This window comes from Haliotis rubra, unplaced genomic scaffold (assembly GCF_003918875.1).
Source record: "Haliotis rubra isolate DU_JTF1 unplaced genomic scaffold, ASM391887v1 Scf1013, whole genome shotgun sequence".
Classification (NCBI taxonomy): Eukaryota; Metazoa; Mollusca; class Gastropoda; order Lepetellida; family Haliotidae; genus Haliotis; species Haliotis rubra.
In genome coordinates, this window is record NW_025764908.1 from 261,697 (window position 1) to 278,879 (window position 17,183).

The following is a 17,183-nucleotide window of genomic DNA, read 5'->3' on the forward strand; positions in this document are numbered from 1 at the left end:
AGTGCCCTCACTGTGAGAGTGATGTTGTGTGGTAGTGCCTCACCGTGAGAGTGATGATGTGTGGTAGTGCCCCACTGTGAGTGATGTTGTGTGGTAGTGCCTCACTGTGAGTGATGTTTGTGTGGTAGTGCCTCACCGTGAGGAGTGATGTTGTGTGGCAGTGCCTCACTGTGAGAGTGATGTTGTGTGGTGCAGTGCCTCACTGTGAGGAGTGATGTTGTGTGGTAGTGCCTCACTGTGAGAGTGATGCTGTGTGGTAGTGCCTCACTGTGAGAGTGATGCTGTGTGGTAGTGCCTCACTGTGAGAGTGATGTTGTGTGGTAGTGCCTCACTGTGAGAGTTATGCTGTGTGGCAGTGCCTCACTGTGAGTGATGTTGTGTGGTAGTGCCCTCACTGTGAGAGTGATGCTGTGTGGTAGTGCCCTCACTGTGAGAGTGATGTTGTGTGGTAGTGCCTCACTGTGAGGAGTGATGTTGTGTGGTAGTGCCTCACTGTGAGAGTGATGCTGTGTGGTGAGTGCCTCACTGTGAGAGTGATGTTGTGTGGTAGTGCCTCACTGTGAGAGTGATGTTGTGTGTGCAGTGCCTCACTGTGAGAGTGATGTTGTGTGGTAGTGCCTCACTGTGAGAGTGATGTTGTGTGGTAGTGCCTCACTGTGAGAGTGATGTTGTGTGGTAGTGCCTCACTGTGAGAGTGATGTGTGGTAAGTGCGCCTCACTGTGAGAGTGATGATGTGTGGTAGTGCCTCACTGTGAGGAGTGATGTTGTATGGCAGTGCCTCACTGTGAGAGTGATGTTGTGTGGTAGTGCCTCACTGTGAGAATGATGTTGTGTGGCAGTGCCTCACCGTGAGAGTGATGTTGTGTGGTAGTGCCTCACTGTGAGAGTGATGCTGTGTGGTAGTGCCTCACTGTGAGAGTGATGTTGTGTGGTAGTGCCTCACTGTGAGTGATGTTGTGTGGTAGTGCCTCACTGTGAGAATGATGATGTGTGTGGTAGTGCCTCACTGTGAGAGTGATGTTGTGTGGTAGTGCCTCCGTGAGAGAGTGTTGTGTGGTAGTGCCCTCACTGTGAGAGTGGTGTTGTGTGTGGTAGTGCCTCACTGTGAGAGTAATGATGTGTGGTAGTGCCTCACTGTGAGAGTGATGTTGTGTGGTAGTGCCTCACCGTGAGAGTCATGTGGTGTGGTAGTGCCCTCACCGTGAGAGTGATGATGTGTGGTAGTGCCTCACCGTGAGGAGAGTGATGTGTGGCAGTGCCTCACTGTGAGAGTGATGTTGTGTGGCAGTGCCTCACTGTGAGAGTGATGTTGTGTGGTAGTGCCTCACTGTGAGAGTGATGCTGTGTGGTAGTGCCTCACCGTGAGAGTGATGTTGTGTGTGGTAGCCCTCACTGTGAGAGAGTGATGTTGTGTGGTAGTGCCTCACTGTGAGAGTGATGCTGTGTGGTAGTGCCTCACTGTGAGAGTGATGATGCTGTGTGGTAGTGCCTCACCGTGAGAGTGATGTTGTGTGGTAGTGCCTCACTGTGAGAGATATGTTGTGTGGTAGTGCCTCACTGTGAGAGTGATGCTGTGTGGTAGTGCCTCACTGTGAGAGTGATGTTGTGTGGTAGTGCCTAACTGTGAGAGTGATGTTGTGTGGTAGTGCCTCACTGTGAGAGTGATGTTGTGTGGTAGTGCCTCACTGTGAGAGTGATGCTGTGTGGTAGTGCCTCACTGTGAGAGTGATGCTGTGTGGTAGTGCCTCACTGTGAGAGTGATGTTGTGTGGTAGTGCCTCACTGTGAGAGTGATGTTGTGTGGTAGTGCCTCACTGTGAGAGTGATGTTGTGTGGTAGTGCCTCACTGTGAGAGTGATGCGTGTGGTAGTGCCTCACTGTGAGAGTGATGCTAATTCAGGATGGACCTCAGTATAAAGAAGAAGAAGATAATTTACTGGGAACACTTAGTCATAAATGTAACCCTTGTTACACAATGTCAACAGGTGAAGTCGACACCAGCCTGTATAGACCTTGTTCGACATCTTGATCCAGGTGCCTCCTGCACTGTCCTCATCAACAAACCTGGAACAGACATCAGTGAGTTGGCAATACCTCAAACACTCTAGCCATTGTAATAACTGATCATGAGTACGATATCATTTTGCTGTGTATGCAGCAGCTGTAGAATGTCCTATGATGGGACATGGGCCTTCTGATCCAAGGTGGACGCCTTGACCACACAGGTGCCCCCAGCAGCAAGCTGACAACATATGGATGTCACCTGTGGGATGAATCCACTCGTGTAGGAAAAATTATATCAATGTTCAATCAATTTTGTTTTATTTTTCCTTAACCTGACTCATGCTCTTTTTGCTTGTCTTCTTCTTCTTGCGAACATAGTGGAACACTTGTATCTCCCTAATTGAAGCTCCTTCAATGTAAAATCACTAATTAGTACTCACCAAGAGTTGCCTCCCTCTTCCATTTCTTGCTGGAAAGGAGGCATGCCCTCTGGCCTCATGCTTCACTCTCTCCTTCTTAGCCCAGTGAGCAGGATGTGAGAGCCTGTGTCTCCCTACACACTATATCCTTTGATTATTCTTAGTTAGTTACCTCTTATAGTTTACTATAGAGGTGTAGCTAGTATCCTTCAACAATTATGTATTGATAATTACTTTCGTATTTCTGCTGTTTATTCACGGGGCCTTGATTGATTGTTCAACAAGTTTACGTTGATGAAAATCTGTACTATTTGTAGATTACATTTTTCTGCTGCTGATCCGCATTTGATATGCCCTAGCTGTACTTCGCACCATGCGTTTTCTTCACATTGCAGTTACTGTATTAATTTGTCTAATTCTGCGTTTAACAAATATTATCTTTGCGTCTTGAGGCGTGCAGCAGATAAGTCACGCAAACAGGGTTTAGCCCCTCGCCAGTCAGCTGCTGTCGGACGACCCTCCCCCGTCTGGTGTTCCGCTGGGGAGTTACCCTCGAGGAGGCGTGGGGACGATGATCCACCGCCTCAAGGCGTCCTGCATCCCCAGACATCCCGGCCGCCGCAGCCAAAGACTAAGAGGGACTTCTATCATCACAACGCAGACTCCGTACCCCAGGGCAGCGTCTACCTCCAGAAGCGGAAATGGACGAAGTCTTCTAGAACCTTCTCAGCTGAGATTGTTCCCCACCTGCGGTTATCCCTAGCAACCGCGAGCCAGGATGTCAGAAATTCACGCGACTAGATTATGAGAGAATACGTTTGACCGACAATCAAAACATAGTGCACATGGGACTACGATGGGATTTCATCGCCAAGAATCAACTCAGTTGCCGGTCAACCAGACAGACTATTTCATGTTCCTGCACTCTCCTCAATTCTCGGATCTCAAGATAACGCTTGACCTATCTCTATGCCCAGTCAGAGCTCTCAAAATCTATCTACAATGATCCAAAACGAGGTGGACGACTAACTCAAGATTATTCATCCCTCTATCGACAGCTTACTCAGACGAAGTCTCTCGTACCACCATATCGATATGGATCAAGAACTGTACTCGCCGCCAGCACCACAATGCTGCAGGACTCGACCCTCCAAGAGCATCTAATCCACATGAAATCAGAGCACTGGCTTCCACACTCGCTCTACACGGTAGCCATTCTCTTCCCACAGAGGTTACTCCTGTCATATCTTCCCTCGTAACCTCTGTTCTAATCACGGCCCTTTCATGGTGTGAGCGTTCAAGACTTCGTGATTGGAGACAATCAGATTTAGTTATTGCAATCAGCGGCGTTGTTTCAAAGTGATCATTCGCAAGGCCTCGGTAATTTCCGTATGCTTGAAAACTAAACTTCTTCCCCTGCGCGTGCGCCATAAGCGTTTCTTCTAGACAGAACTCAGTCATGTTATGGCGGATCAGTAAAGCGTCTCCATAAGCCCTCGTTGACAGCGGACAAGCTAGCCATTAAGCGTCTTGTGTGTAACATCAACACAAGTCCCGGCAGATGGGGATATTTGTGGCCCCACATTTGCTTGTGTTAGTCAAGTTGAATCTAAAAATTCGATGTAACAGGTGTTCTGATTGGATAGAAAGAAGGGAGATAATTAGGTGTTGCGATCTTTTGCCGCTAGGGATTTTCACGAGAACCGGGAAATATGGCGATATTAGAACAGAGAGTTTACGTGGGAAGATATGACAGGAGTAACCTCTGTGGGAAAAGAATATGAGTCAGGATAAGTATAAAATATCAATTTTATTCAGAAAATTACATTATTCTATTCACAGCATTGAGGTAGTTCAATAAATTACGTGGGATTATTGGATATTGTTAAGCAGAATACAAATAAATTAAAGGGGAAAATCCCCTTTTATCTGAAATGAATCAAAATGAAATTTTATATAATTAGTTGATATGAATTTTTGAAAATGTACACTCATTTTTCTGACACAGGACAGTTGTTAAAAGTGCTGAAATGCCATTCGCGACCATTGTTTTCTGAGCTAAACAGGCAAGAGTTATTCCCCAATATAGAACAGTCATCAGCAGGACAGATTGATTGTGCATCATTTAATTCATGGTCCTTCTCCACCAGGGAAAAAACTCTAAATAACACCATGAGTGGTGACTTAGTAATGTGTCAAAAATGACTAGATTTACGATGTACGTCATTTTCAGTATCGTTGGATTACATATATTTGGATGACAGCAGTGTTTACAACGGTAGACTGCCACACATCAAGATGTAAGAACACTGCATGTTGAGTTTGGTCATTTATCACTTTCCACCAGTCACTTTATTTTTCAAGGGAAATAGGAGATGGTGTTTATTATGGAAATATAACTATCGGTAAATGTGAAAAATATGAATCAATATATCTGAAAAAAAATGTGTGTGGTAGCAACTACTTCCACCTTGGTATGACCTAACACAGTGTGAGTGCTGTGTTGGTCTGGAGTTGTCGCTGCCTCTACAACCATGCCTCACTCTAAACCTGCTTGCGTTAACCTCCTGTTTCAGCATCAATGAGCAAGGTAGAAATTGCCTGGTTTGCTCTCGACTCGGGGAAGGTGTACACAGAAAAGGAGATAAATGACATCTACTCTGTCCTCACGGCCGAGAGTTACCACACCCATATGTAAGTACTTCTACCTCTCATTACCCTCCACCATATGTAACTTCTATGCAACTTTCTCATTAACTTCTATCTTCCTCCACCATATGTAACTTCTCTCTCTCATGTAACTTCTATCTTCAGTCCCTCTCCACCATCTCAGTCCCTCCCCCATGTGTAACTTCTATCTCTCATTCCCCTCCACCATATGTAACTTCTATTTCTCATTACCCTCCACCTCTCATTACCTCTCCACCCATCCCATGTAACTTCTCTCTCTCATTCCCTCCCCCATATGCAACTTCTATCTCTCAGTCCCCTCCCCATATGCAGCTTGTATCTTTCAGACCCCACTGTCAAGTTTGTGTTGAAGTTGTCTCTCAGTTGCTTCAATAACATGATATAGTTGTATCGATACTTGTGTACTTTCACAACTGACTGAATTACAGGCTGAAGGTCAAGATCACAGAAACCCAAGTGTCAGATGTTACAAGGTTAAAGAGGAAAGCCGAGGGGGACCCGGACATTCAGGTAGAGAACCACATGGAGACAGGCACACACCTGTACAGAACCACATGGAGACAGGCACACACCTGTACAGAACCACATGGAGACAGGCACACACCTGTACAGAACCACATGGAGACAGGCACACACCTGTACAGAACCACATGGAGACAGGCACACATGGGACATGGAGACAGGCACACCTGTACAGAACCACATGGAGACAGGCACACACTTGTACAGAACCACATGGAGACAGGCACACACCTGTACAGAACCACATGGAGACAGGCACACACTTGTACAGAACCACATGGAGACAGGCACACACTTGTACAGAACCACATGGAGACAGGCACACACTTGTACAGAACCACATGGAGACAGGCACACACCTTGTACAGAACCACATGGAGACAGGCACACACCTGCAGAACCACAGAACCACTTGTAGACAGGCACACACACTTGTACAGAACCACATGGAGATGTGTTTGGAGTGAGATAACATGCCAATTTCTTCAGCTACTGTATTCTTATATATCATTGCAACTGTGAAAGGTATACACTTAATTGGCTTCTGTATTCTTCTACACAGGACCAGTATGAGCTTCAAGTGAGAAGGAATGGGAGTCTAGTGGACTCCTACTACCTGGCTGCTGGAAGATACACCTGTGTGCTGCCCAGAGAAGGCCAAGCTGGGTTGCAGAACATCCTTCTCAGATACCCCAGATTCCCAGTAAGTAACATTAAGGGGAGCCAGTGTAGGTTTAGGGAGCCTATATGGGATTAAGGGGAGCCAATGTAGGTTTAGGGAGCCTGTATGGGATTAAGGGGAGCCAATGTAGATTCAGTTTAGGGGAGCCTATATGGGATTAAGGGGGAGCCAGTGTAGGTTTAGGGAGCCTATATGGGATTAAAAGGGGAGCCAATGTAAGGCATTTAGGGAGCCTATATGGGATTAAGGGGGAGCCAGTGTAGGTTTAGGGAGCCTATATGGGATTAAGGGGGAGCCAGTGTAGGTTTAGGGAGCCTATATGGGATTAAGGGGGAGCCAGTGTAGGTTTAGGGAGCCTATATGGGATTAAGGGGGAGCCAGTGTAGGTTTAGGGAGCCAATATGGGATTAAGGGGGAGCCAGTGTAGGTTTAGGGAGCCTATATGGATTAAGGGGGAGCCAATGGTAGGAGTTTAGGGAGCCTATATGGGATTAAGGGCAGTTAATGCAGGTTTAGGGAGCCAATATGGGATTAAGGGGAGCCAGTGTAGGTTTAGGGAGCCAATATGGGATTGGGATTGGGATTAAGGGGGAGTCAACTATATGTATTAAGGGAGCCAGTGTAGGTTTAAGGAGCCTATATGGGATTAAGGGAGCCAGTGTAGGTTTAGGAGCCTATATGGGATTAAGGGGAGCCAGTGTAGGTTTACGGAGCCTATATGGGATTAAGGGAGCCAGTGTAGGTTTAGGGAGCCTATATGGGATTAGGGGAGTGTAAGTTTAGGGGAGCCTATATGGGATTAAGGGGAGCCAGTGTAGGTTTAGGGAGCCTATATGGGATTAAGGGGGAGCCAGTGTAAGTTTAGGGAGCCTATATGGGATTAAGGGGGAGCCAGTGTAAGTTTAGGGAGCCTATATGGGATTAAGAGCGGAGCCAGTGTAGGTTTAGGGAGCCAATATGGGATTAAGAGAAGTTAATGCACCATTAGGGGAGCCATGGGTAAAGGTAGAGCCAGGAGCCAATATGGGATTAAGGGGGAGCCAAGTATTCGCTGCTGTTTCCCTTGGCTGAAGGTCAACTGAATCCAAGAAACCTAACTGAAGAAGTTACTTAGTCTTCCCACATTGAGTTGAGAAAATGATGTAGTATTGATGGTTCGTGGACTGCAATGAGCATTAAACTCTTCAGATGATCATAAATGTCACCTTACTTGACCACATTGTCACTTTCTTTTTATTGCAGACGTTTGATCTGCCAAATATTTTCCAGAGAGGAATGCGGCTCATCGCTCAGCCCACAGAGTAAGTTGCTGCTGTCACTACCTTCCATGGTTGAATAATGATTGTTAAACAATGGAAGTCTTCAAAATTGATTCAACAAATATTAAAGTTTATTTCTGTTTACTGATTGAAATTCAGCAAACTCTATATTTCAGAAATTAGTTTAATGGCACTATCTACAACAATATGTCCTTTCTTGACAGGTTTAAGTCCTTATTTGACTATATCAAAGCTCTTTATTTGGGTTCATTACAGTCTGTATGTGATTTTACGCAAGTTTAAAGGTCACATGCAACCCAAAAATCAAACATAATTAAAACACAATTATCACTTCTTCATGACATATAATATGCATTGCTGATTATGAAAAAACATATAAACAAAATTATAAGCTATGTCGAAACGGCAAATCAAAGTGCACTCAATACTTTTGTTGGCCACCTCATTGTGTGCCTGGAAGCGAAGCATCATAAATACGTCATGTGGGATCACACCTGCACGAACCCAGTCAGCGTTTTGAAGCCTGCCTCAATCGTGGTAACATTGAATACTGGTTCATGTTAGCAGATGCAGGCCTTCCTGCGACAACGACTCATTGTTTGAGTCAACGCTTATATATAGAGATGTTGGGTCTTAAGAAGTAAATACATGCTAAACATTTTTATGTATAACATTTTGCAGGAGATATCAACAGACATCATAACAATGTCAGTGTTCAGTGCTTTAACCTATTTACTTGGCGACGCATCTGCACATGTCTGTTGTAATTACATCATGACTTTGACCCGATTGCCGTTCATGCCATATTTTTCAACCATATAAGCTGAATTTGAATTCATTTGTTTCGCATGTCCATACGCTGTACCAAAGTTGCGGGCTACGTGACCTTTAAATTACTATGGGGCCAGGTAAGTTTTGCAACTTTATGCATAAAGAACAATTGTATAGTTGTCAGATTCACTGCCGTGCCTTTGTGCCGCAAGGCAGTTTCAAGGCCTCACAAGGTGTTTTGGGATCAATGACCTGGTTTGTGCAATTCTGCAGTCATGACGATATCAAGTATGTCACGCTCTGTACTCGAAAAGTATGGCAGATTCTGTGAGAAACACACTACATTGTTTCTGTGAAAATAACAATCACGATTACCTCCTTCAATAATTCTTCTTTGGAATATCCATGTGAAGTTTAAGAATGTCTGTTTAATGTCTGTAATCCTCATCTCTATTCCATCTTTGTTTCCCTGTCCCATAATGACATCTTTCTTGTTCGAATCACCTCTGTCTCTAATAGACATTGAATTTCTGTCCTATCACCTTTCGCCTGTGAGATATCAACCATTATGAGAAAATCTCTGTCACCATCACCCGACTTCTCTGTTCCAACCTTGCTCTGCTATGAGCCAGCCCAGCTGTTCCCGTTGTCCCATCCTTCTCTCTTCGATTTCGGTTTTCATCAGCGTTATTTTTCAAACTTCTATAGTTTGAAGTCCCATGGGACCGTTTGTTCTGTTCCATCGAAAGGTATCAGAATCTGCTGTTTCCATCCCTGTGACTCTGATCTGGGCCATCCTAATGACAAGTATTCTTCTGTCCAAAGCATAAAGGAACAATTTATCTGTTGAGGTGACAGAGTTCATCTGCAAGCCTTGTCGTGCTCCAGTTTTTCGTTCACACAATTATCCCAGTGTTTTGGGATTCCCATGAACCTTCTAGCCTTTCTCCACTATGATAACTCAATGTCCATCCTTAATTCAATCTTCATGACAATGCAGTATTCAAGCTACTAAACATTCTTATTTCAGGCGTTCTGTACCTGAAAGAAAATCAAAATGGCACTTCAAAGTATATTCTGAAGAGAAACACTACTCTGGTCTCTTGAAAAAATAGCAATCAATGACACATACTACTAATTCAAGATATCTATTCCAGACCATTGCAGACATATTTCAGTGGCTGTCACTCTGGTTCCAGAATGTCAGTTTAATGTCTTAATCCTTCTCTGTTCCATCTTTGTCTCTGTCCCATCCCTTCTCTGATCATCATCTCTGTACATCCTTCTCTATCCATCTCTGTCCCATCCCATTCCTCTGTTCCATCACCTTCCTCCATCACCTTCTTGTCCCATCCCTTTCTCTGTTCCATCACCATCACCTCTCTGTTCCATCACTTTCTCTGTCCATCCCTTCTCTGTCCATCCCCTTCTCTGTTCCATCACCTTCTCTGTTCCATCACCTTCTCTGTTCCATCTCTTTCGACCGCCTCCGTGGTGTCTGGTTAGAAGCCATCCGAGGAGAGCTTCTCTGTTCAATCCTCACAGCTTCTCTGTTTCCATATGGTACTTGTTTCTCTGTTCCATAAGCCTTCGAGGACTGTTCCATATAATGTCTCTGAGTCCATCCCCTTCTCTGTTCCATGGTTTCTCAGTGCTTCCATAAAACCCTAAGTCTGGGCTTGTTATAAGCCAGCCTACCTCATGCACATGTTCCTATCAAAATATTCTCAATCCATGACCTTCTTGTTCCATCACCCTGTTCCATATCCCTTCCTTTCTCTGTTCCATCACCTTCTCTGTTCCATCCTCTCCTCTGTTCCATACCCTTCTCTGTTCCTTCTGTTCCATCACCTTCTCTGTTCCATCACCTCTCTCTGTTTCATACCCTTCTCTGTTCCATACCCTTCTCTGTTCCATCACTTTCTCTGTTTCATCACTTTGTTTCTCTTTGTTCCATCACCTTCTCTGTTCCCCATTCTCTGTTCCATAATTCCTTCTCTGTTCCATACCCTTCTCTCTGTTCCATCCCCTTCTCTGTTCCATCACCTTCTCTGTTCCATCACCTTCTCTGTTCCATACCCTTCTCTGTTCCATCACCTTCTCTGTTTCCATCCCTTCTCTGTTCCATCACCTTCTCTGTTCCATCACCTTCTCTGTTCCATACCCCTTCTCTGTTCCATACCCTTCTCTGTTCCATCACCTTCTCTGTTCCATCACCTTCTCTGTTCCATCCCCTTCTCTGTTCCATACCCTTCTCTGTTCCATCACCTTCTCTGTTCCATCACCTTCTCTGTTCCATCACCTTCTCTGTTTCATACCCTTCTCTGTTCCATCACCTTTCTCTGTTCCATCACTTTCTCTGTTCCATCACCTTCTCTGTTCCATACCCTTCTCTGTTCCATACCCTTCTCTGTTCCATCACCTTCTCTGTTCCATACCCTTCTCTGTTCCATACCCTTCTCTGTTCCCATCACCCTTCTCTTCTCTGTTCCATCACCTTCTCTGTTCCATACCCTTCTCTGTTCCATACCCTTCTCTGTTCCATACCCTTCTCTGTTCCATCACCTGTTCTCATCTGTTCCTTACCCCTTCTCTGTTCCATACCCTTCTCTGTTCCATCACTTCTCTGTTCCATCACCTTCTCTGTTCCATACCCTTCTCTTGTTCCATCACCTTCTCTGTTCCATAACCTTCTCTGTTCCATACCCTTCTCTGTTCCATACCCTTCTTTGTTCCATAACCTTCTCTGTTCCATACCCTTCTCTGTTCCATACCCTTCTCTGTTCCATCACCTTCTCTGTTCCATACCCTTCTCTGTTCCATACCCTTCTCTGTTCCATCCCTTCTCTGTTCCATACCCTTCTCTGCACCTTCTCTCTATTCCCATACCCTTCTCTGTTCACCTTCCCTGTCCCACCCTTCTCTGTTCCATACCCTTCTCTGTTCCATACCCTTCTCTGTTCCATCACCCTTTCTGTTCCATCACCTTCTCTGTTCCATCACCCTTCTCTGTTCCATACCCTTCTGTTCTGTTTCTTCTGTTCCATCACCTTCTCTGTTTCCTTCTGTTCCATCCACCTTCTCTGTTCCATACCCTTCTCATACCCTTCTCTGTTCCATCACCTTCTCTGTTCCATCACCCTTCTCTGTTCCATACCCTTATTTGTTCCATCACTTTCTCTGTTCCTTCTTCTGTTCCATATCCTTCTCTGTTCCATACCCTTCTTTGTTTCTTAACCTTCTGTTCCATACCCTTCTCTGTTCCATACCCTTCTCTGTTCCATCACCTTCCTGTTCCATACCCCTTCTCTGTTCCATCACCTTCTCTGTTCCATCACCTCTCTGTTCCATACCTTCTCTGTTCCATCCCTTCTCTGTTCCATCACCTTCTCTGTTCCATACCCTTCCTTCCTCTGTTCCATCCACCCTTCTCTGTTCCATCACCTTCTCTGTTCCATACCCTTCTCTGTTCCATACCCTTCTCTGTTCCATACCCTTCTCTGTTCCATAACCTTCTCTGTTCCATACCCTTCTCTGTTCCATCACCTTCTCTGTTCCATCACCTTCTCTGTTCCATACCCTTCTTTGTTCCATCACCTTCTCTGTTCCATCACCTTCTCTGTTCCATACCCTTCTTTGTTCCATACCCTTCTCTGTTCCATACCCTTCTCTGTTCCATCACCTGCTCTGTTCCATACCCTTCTCTGTTCCATACCCTTCTCTGTTCCATCACCTTCTCTGTCCCATCACCTTCTCTGTCCCATACCCTTCTCTGTTCCATCCTCTCCTCTGTTTCATCACCTTCTCTGTTCCAGATCAGCCCTCTATTAGCCAACAATGACTTCACCTTCTCTGTGTCCAGTTTAGCAACAACTTGCTCCAGTTCATTTGTAGCTCTCTTGTTGGCATTCATGGATCTCCTCATGACCAGCCATTGACAACACAGCAAGCATTTGATTTGTATTAATAACATGATTGCCATCCTCATGATGTTCTTGACTTTCAAATTCGTTACCCAGTGTTTTCTAGGCACAGTAATTGGGAACTTTGTTTGTAACAGCAAATAATCTGCATGTTTGAATCTGCCATCAGACCTAAGGAGACCATCACCATACAGAACAGGATGAAGATTAATGAGTTTGTTACCTTTAGAAATGGGATTTTCATTTGCTATTGCCAAGTAATCTTCAGAGAATGCATCTTTTTGTGCATTACAAATGATGTGCTTTTTGGATCAGCCATTTCTGCTGCTTTCATCTGATTTAACAGAAGCATGCAGTAATGTTTGTAAACCTATTGAAATCTGAATGTTGTAAATGCGACCACAGCTTGGAATGTTTTTGCAAATCAATAACATGCATTTGATCAGTGACCTGACGGTACTAAAAGCAGACATTGTCACATCAACTGACCCATCCATGACTTCAAGACCAAACTGAACAGCTGTCATCTGCTTTTCATTTGTCCATAAAGAACATTGATAGAGATGCCGCATTAAGTTTGGACGTTGTGATAACATAAGTTCCAATTCATTCAGTTCAATCGTCATAGTTCCCTTTTGGCAGAAGTACACACTGACCAGGACAGTCTGGCAACTCATAACATGGCGGGCGTGCTCAGGGAGCCTTCATTGCATGCGATATTTTATGAGATCAGGGAGTGGCTTATTATTTAAGTTGTATCATGACAGATGTGAGGTTGATTTTTCTGATCCTAGATAACCTCATTGCTGCACATATTTGAATTTAACATCTCAAATGGTAGACTTTGACTAAAATTGGAATCAAGTCATAGTCAACAGGAATAACACTTGGTCTTCATAGAGTGGACGAGAAATGGACCATTGTGATGCCACTGTGATGTCATCTGAAGTACAATTAACTGGAAGTCATATCATCAGAACTGGCTATGCCATCATCTGAGAAGTCATTAACCAAGAACTGCATCTGGATAGACCTACCGCCAAACTGTTGATGCAGTGTCTTGTGCCTTCCAAGATTGATTACTGTAATGCCCTGTATGCAAATCTTCCAAACACAAGCTACAGAGGATTCAGAACTCGTCAGTTTGGTGTATCTCTAGGAACCCTAAATCAGAGCATCTAACACCAGTTCTCAAAGCCTTGTATTGGCTCCCTGTCTCCTCTCGGATTGTCTACCAGATTTTTGCATGACTCATGACTGTCTCTTCAACGACTCACTCACATTATCCAGTAATCACCAACTCTGTGATGTCTGATCACACCTTTTCAGTTTGCAGTCCCATGTTCCGGAACTCTCTACCTTCAGAATTAAGGACCACTATATCCAAGGAGCATTTCAAGTGTCTCCTCAAAACCCACCTCTTTCACACTGCCTTTCACTAGACTCTATGGATTTTGTCTGTACATTTGTTCCTTGACTTTTTCTCTGGGCCCATCAAGCCTATGAGGTACTCAGCAAATCAAATGTTGTGTTTTCGAGACATATTCACAAGAATGACTTAATCCTGGTATTCTACCAACACAGGTCCATCCTAGGGCAGCCATCCAGCTGTTGGGTCACCTCCTTGACCAGGGATATCCTGATATGACCTATGTAGTTCAAGACAGGCCATGCCAATAAGGAGATCTGATATGAGGCCTGTATGAGGAGATCTAATATTAGAAAACTCAATGTTTTCAAGGTGTTTCCACCTCCTGCAAAGTTCTGCCAATCAACAACTTGCATCTGTCCAGTAATCCTAGTAGTTGTTAAGGCAGATAGTGTAGTATTGACCGATACCCATCCAAGCTCTCTAACCCAACCTGAACTGTCATGGTGTCGAGCATTTCATGTTGCCTATTGGGGACATTAACAGTAACCTTCTGTGCTGGACCGGATAAGCCTAATTCTGAGGCACCAGCTCTGCTGATATAAGTCTGTGTACTGGCATCACCCAATAGTGCATTAACAATAATTCATTTGCTTCCATTCTGTAGAACTGCTGGCAATGTCTGTTCTCAGTGATACCATCGTTGACCTCCTGGATATCAGATGAGAACATTGGAACTACAGAGGGACTCTGACAGCCATGTTGCTTTTCAGTTTCAGCTGCAGTAACATCACTGCCACAACTTGTCTTTGTTGAGTGAAGATGTACATTGAAGTGATGCAGTACATTTATCTATTCCACAGCTGATTTGATGATTCAAATTTTTACCACTGTGGTTAGACATCTGAAACAATGGTTCAATTGTTTGGCAGTTTCTCATCTTTTGAGAACACTCACAGATTTCAACTGTTTACAATGCCAAATGTGGTGACAGAGCGCTCATGTTAGTCTGTCGATCACCAAAGAACAAACCTGATTTGGTTTGACCTCTAACTGTAGTCTCTCCCTTGTGGGATAGACCATACAATGTTTCTGATGCCATAACACTAAAGTCAGCCTCTTGCAACACCCACTCATGCAATGTTTCAACTGATTCGTTGATGATATTCAGTTAACATGGATTCTGTCATTTTCTTCAGTAGCTGATTGTAATAATAATGCTCCACTGTCTAACTCTTCTAGTCTGTCAGTATCTCCAAGATTGATCACAACTATGTCTAGCATGTCTGCATACCTCTCAATATCCTTAAAGGTCACATGCAACCAAAAAATCAAACATAATTAAAACACAATCATCACTTATCATGACATATAATATACATGGCTGATTATGAAAAAACATATAAACAAAATTATAAGCGTGCAATCGCAAATCAAAAGTGCAATATTTTGTACTAGGGTTTACTTCCCTAGAACTGAAGCACCAGGGATACCAAACCCAGTCAGAGCGGGTGGGTGTGCACTCAAGTGTAATGAACACTTTCACTGGCTGGTTCATTTGCCGATGCCATCACGGCTCATTGTGTGTGTGTGTATAATGTCATTTTTTGTGTATAACATTTTGCAATCAACATACATCATAACATGTCCTATGGCCATGGCCACACATACATTATGGAAATAAACAAACATCATGTGTACAAGTATCACACCTGCCTGTCTGTGTAATTACATAATATGACAGAGACCTAACTCGGGCCATAAATCAATGCGTTTTGTTTATGGTGTATAGCCTGATAGGTGTTAAGTTTAAAATGCATGTGGTCAGTGATCGAAGTTGTGTATTGCATATTGTCATTAGCAGACAGGCAGGCAGACACATAGGTGTCAATAAAACAGACACTGAGTTTTGTCTGTGACAATGACGTCTGCATGTGACCTTTAACATTGCCAGTATTGGAGTATAGGTAGACACATATATAGCACTCAGTGACTGGGTGCTGTGTTTCAGGAACACTTATGTGGAGGTGTGTTATTGCCTATACAGACAGACAGACAGATTTATTTCAGTATGAGGCCATTGGCCAAAAATATATTTATACACATGAAATAGATATACAGCATGCTTTAACTCTGATTTTTTGGCAATAAGGTGTGTAACTTTAGAAGAAAATAACACAAATTCTGCAAAGTAGTTTTTCCAGTTGATTGTAGCAGAGTTTTGAGTATGTTCATAGAACTTTGGATTTTGTAAATAGAATGGTTTTAGATGTGTTTTAGTTCACAATATGATGGGCACTTAAATAGCACATGGAGCTTATCTTCGATGACATGAATGTTATTTTCTTGCATCTGTTGCATAGTCTTACTTCCTTCAAATATTGTTATGGCAACCTAGTTCGATTTCTATTTTAAAGTTGGAACACCGGAATTTAGATAATATTCTGCATAGTTGAAGGGGAAGGTCAAGTGTCAGATATGCTTCAACATTTAGAATGGGTTTGAAATGTCTGAAGATTGAAAACTTAGTACTTGAGTATAAGGAGGAGTGCCAGTCTTGTGTTAAAGTACCATTTAATTGTTGTTTATAAAATGATATGAAGATGTCAGTATTTCCTATTTCCTGCTGAATCCAGACTATTCCGAAGCCAAGTTTGTATAGATTTTATGTCTGCAGCCCAAGTTTGGTGCTGTGTTTCAGTAACACATATGTGGAGGAGTGGTATTACATATATACTAGCCCAAATAAAGAAACTGTGCATTGTCAAAATATTATCCCAGTTGATAAGTACGATAACAATGTCAAAGGTACATATAAACTTTAATGGAGGGATCATGAGACCATAACAAGTAGGGAGAATTTCAATTGAAAAGTCAGTCACAATGATGTCACGAGTCCACAAGTGGGACAGGGGTCAAACGACCATGTCACAAGCTCAATAACGGGTATGTCCACCATCGGCATTGAGAACAGCAGTGCATCGACGACGCATAGAGCCTATCAAACGTGCAAGGAAGGCTTGTGGGATGTCACGCTAGATTCTCTCAAGTTTTGTTGCAAGGTCAAGGACGTTATCTGGCGGATGAGGAAGACGGCATAGACGTCGATCCATCTCGTCCGAAACATGCTCTATCGGGGAGAGATCCGGTGAATTAGCAGGCCAAGGCAGTAAGTCAACGTTGTGGTGTTGCAAGAAATCCATAGCAACTCTTGCCGTATGAGGGCGGGCATTGTCCTGTTGGAATGTTAACCCAGGGCCATGACGTTGAAGAAAAGGAATTGCCACAGGTCGAAGAATCTGATCCCAGTAGCCCACACCAGTTAAGTTGCCCTGAACAATCACCAAAGGAGTTCTTTGGCAGTGGAAATGTGCAGCCACTTGTCGTTGAGACATTCCCCGACGGACCATCCCAATGGCCTCATGACGTTGTGCAGACGTGAGCCTTGGCATGCTATGCGTTTCAATAGCCGTTTAATGTTTTGAACGATCGCAAGGGCAGGGGTTGAGCTTTCCAAAGTGA

General features: G+C 43.8%; 1 protein-coding gene across 1 annotated transcript in view; it reads left to right on the forward strand.

The window, feature by feature from the left end:
• Nucleotides 1-17,183, forward strand: part of LOC124269416 — a 91,630-nt gene that overhangs the window by 72,966 nt on the left and 1,481 nt on the right. Inside the window, exons 12-16 of the mRNA XM_046704425.1 lie at nucleotides 1,986-2,079; nucleotides 5,000-5,117; nucleotides 5,543-5,624; nucleotides 6,199-6,339; nucleotides 7,561-7,619. Coding sequence (XP_046560381.1) covers nucleotides 1,986-2,079; nucleotides 5,000-5,117; nucleotides 5,543-5,624; nucleotides 6,199-6,339; nucleotides 7,561-7,619 — 494 coding nt within the window. The remainder of the gene's footprint in view (nucleotides 1-1,985; nucleotides 2,080-4,999; nucleotides 5,118-5,542; nucleotides 5,625-6,198; nucleotides 6,340-7,560; nucleotides 7,620-17,183) is intronic.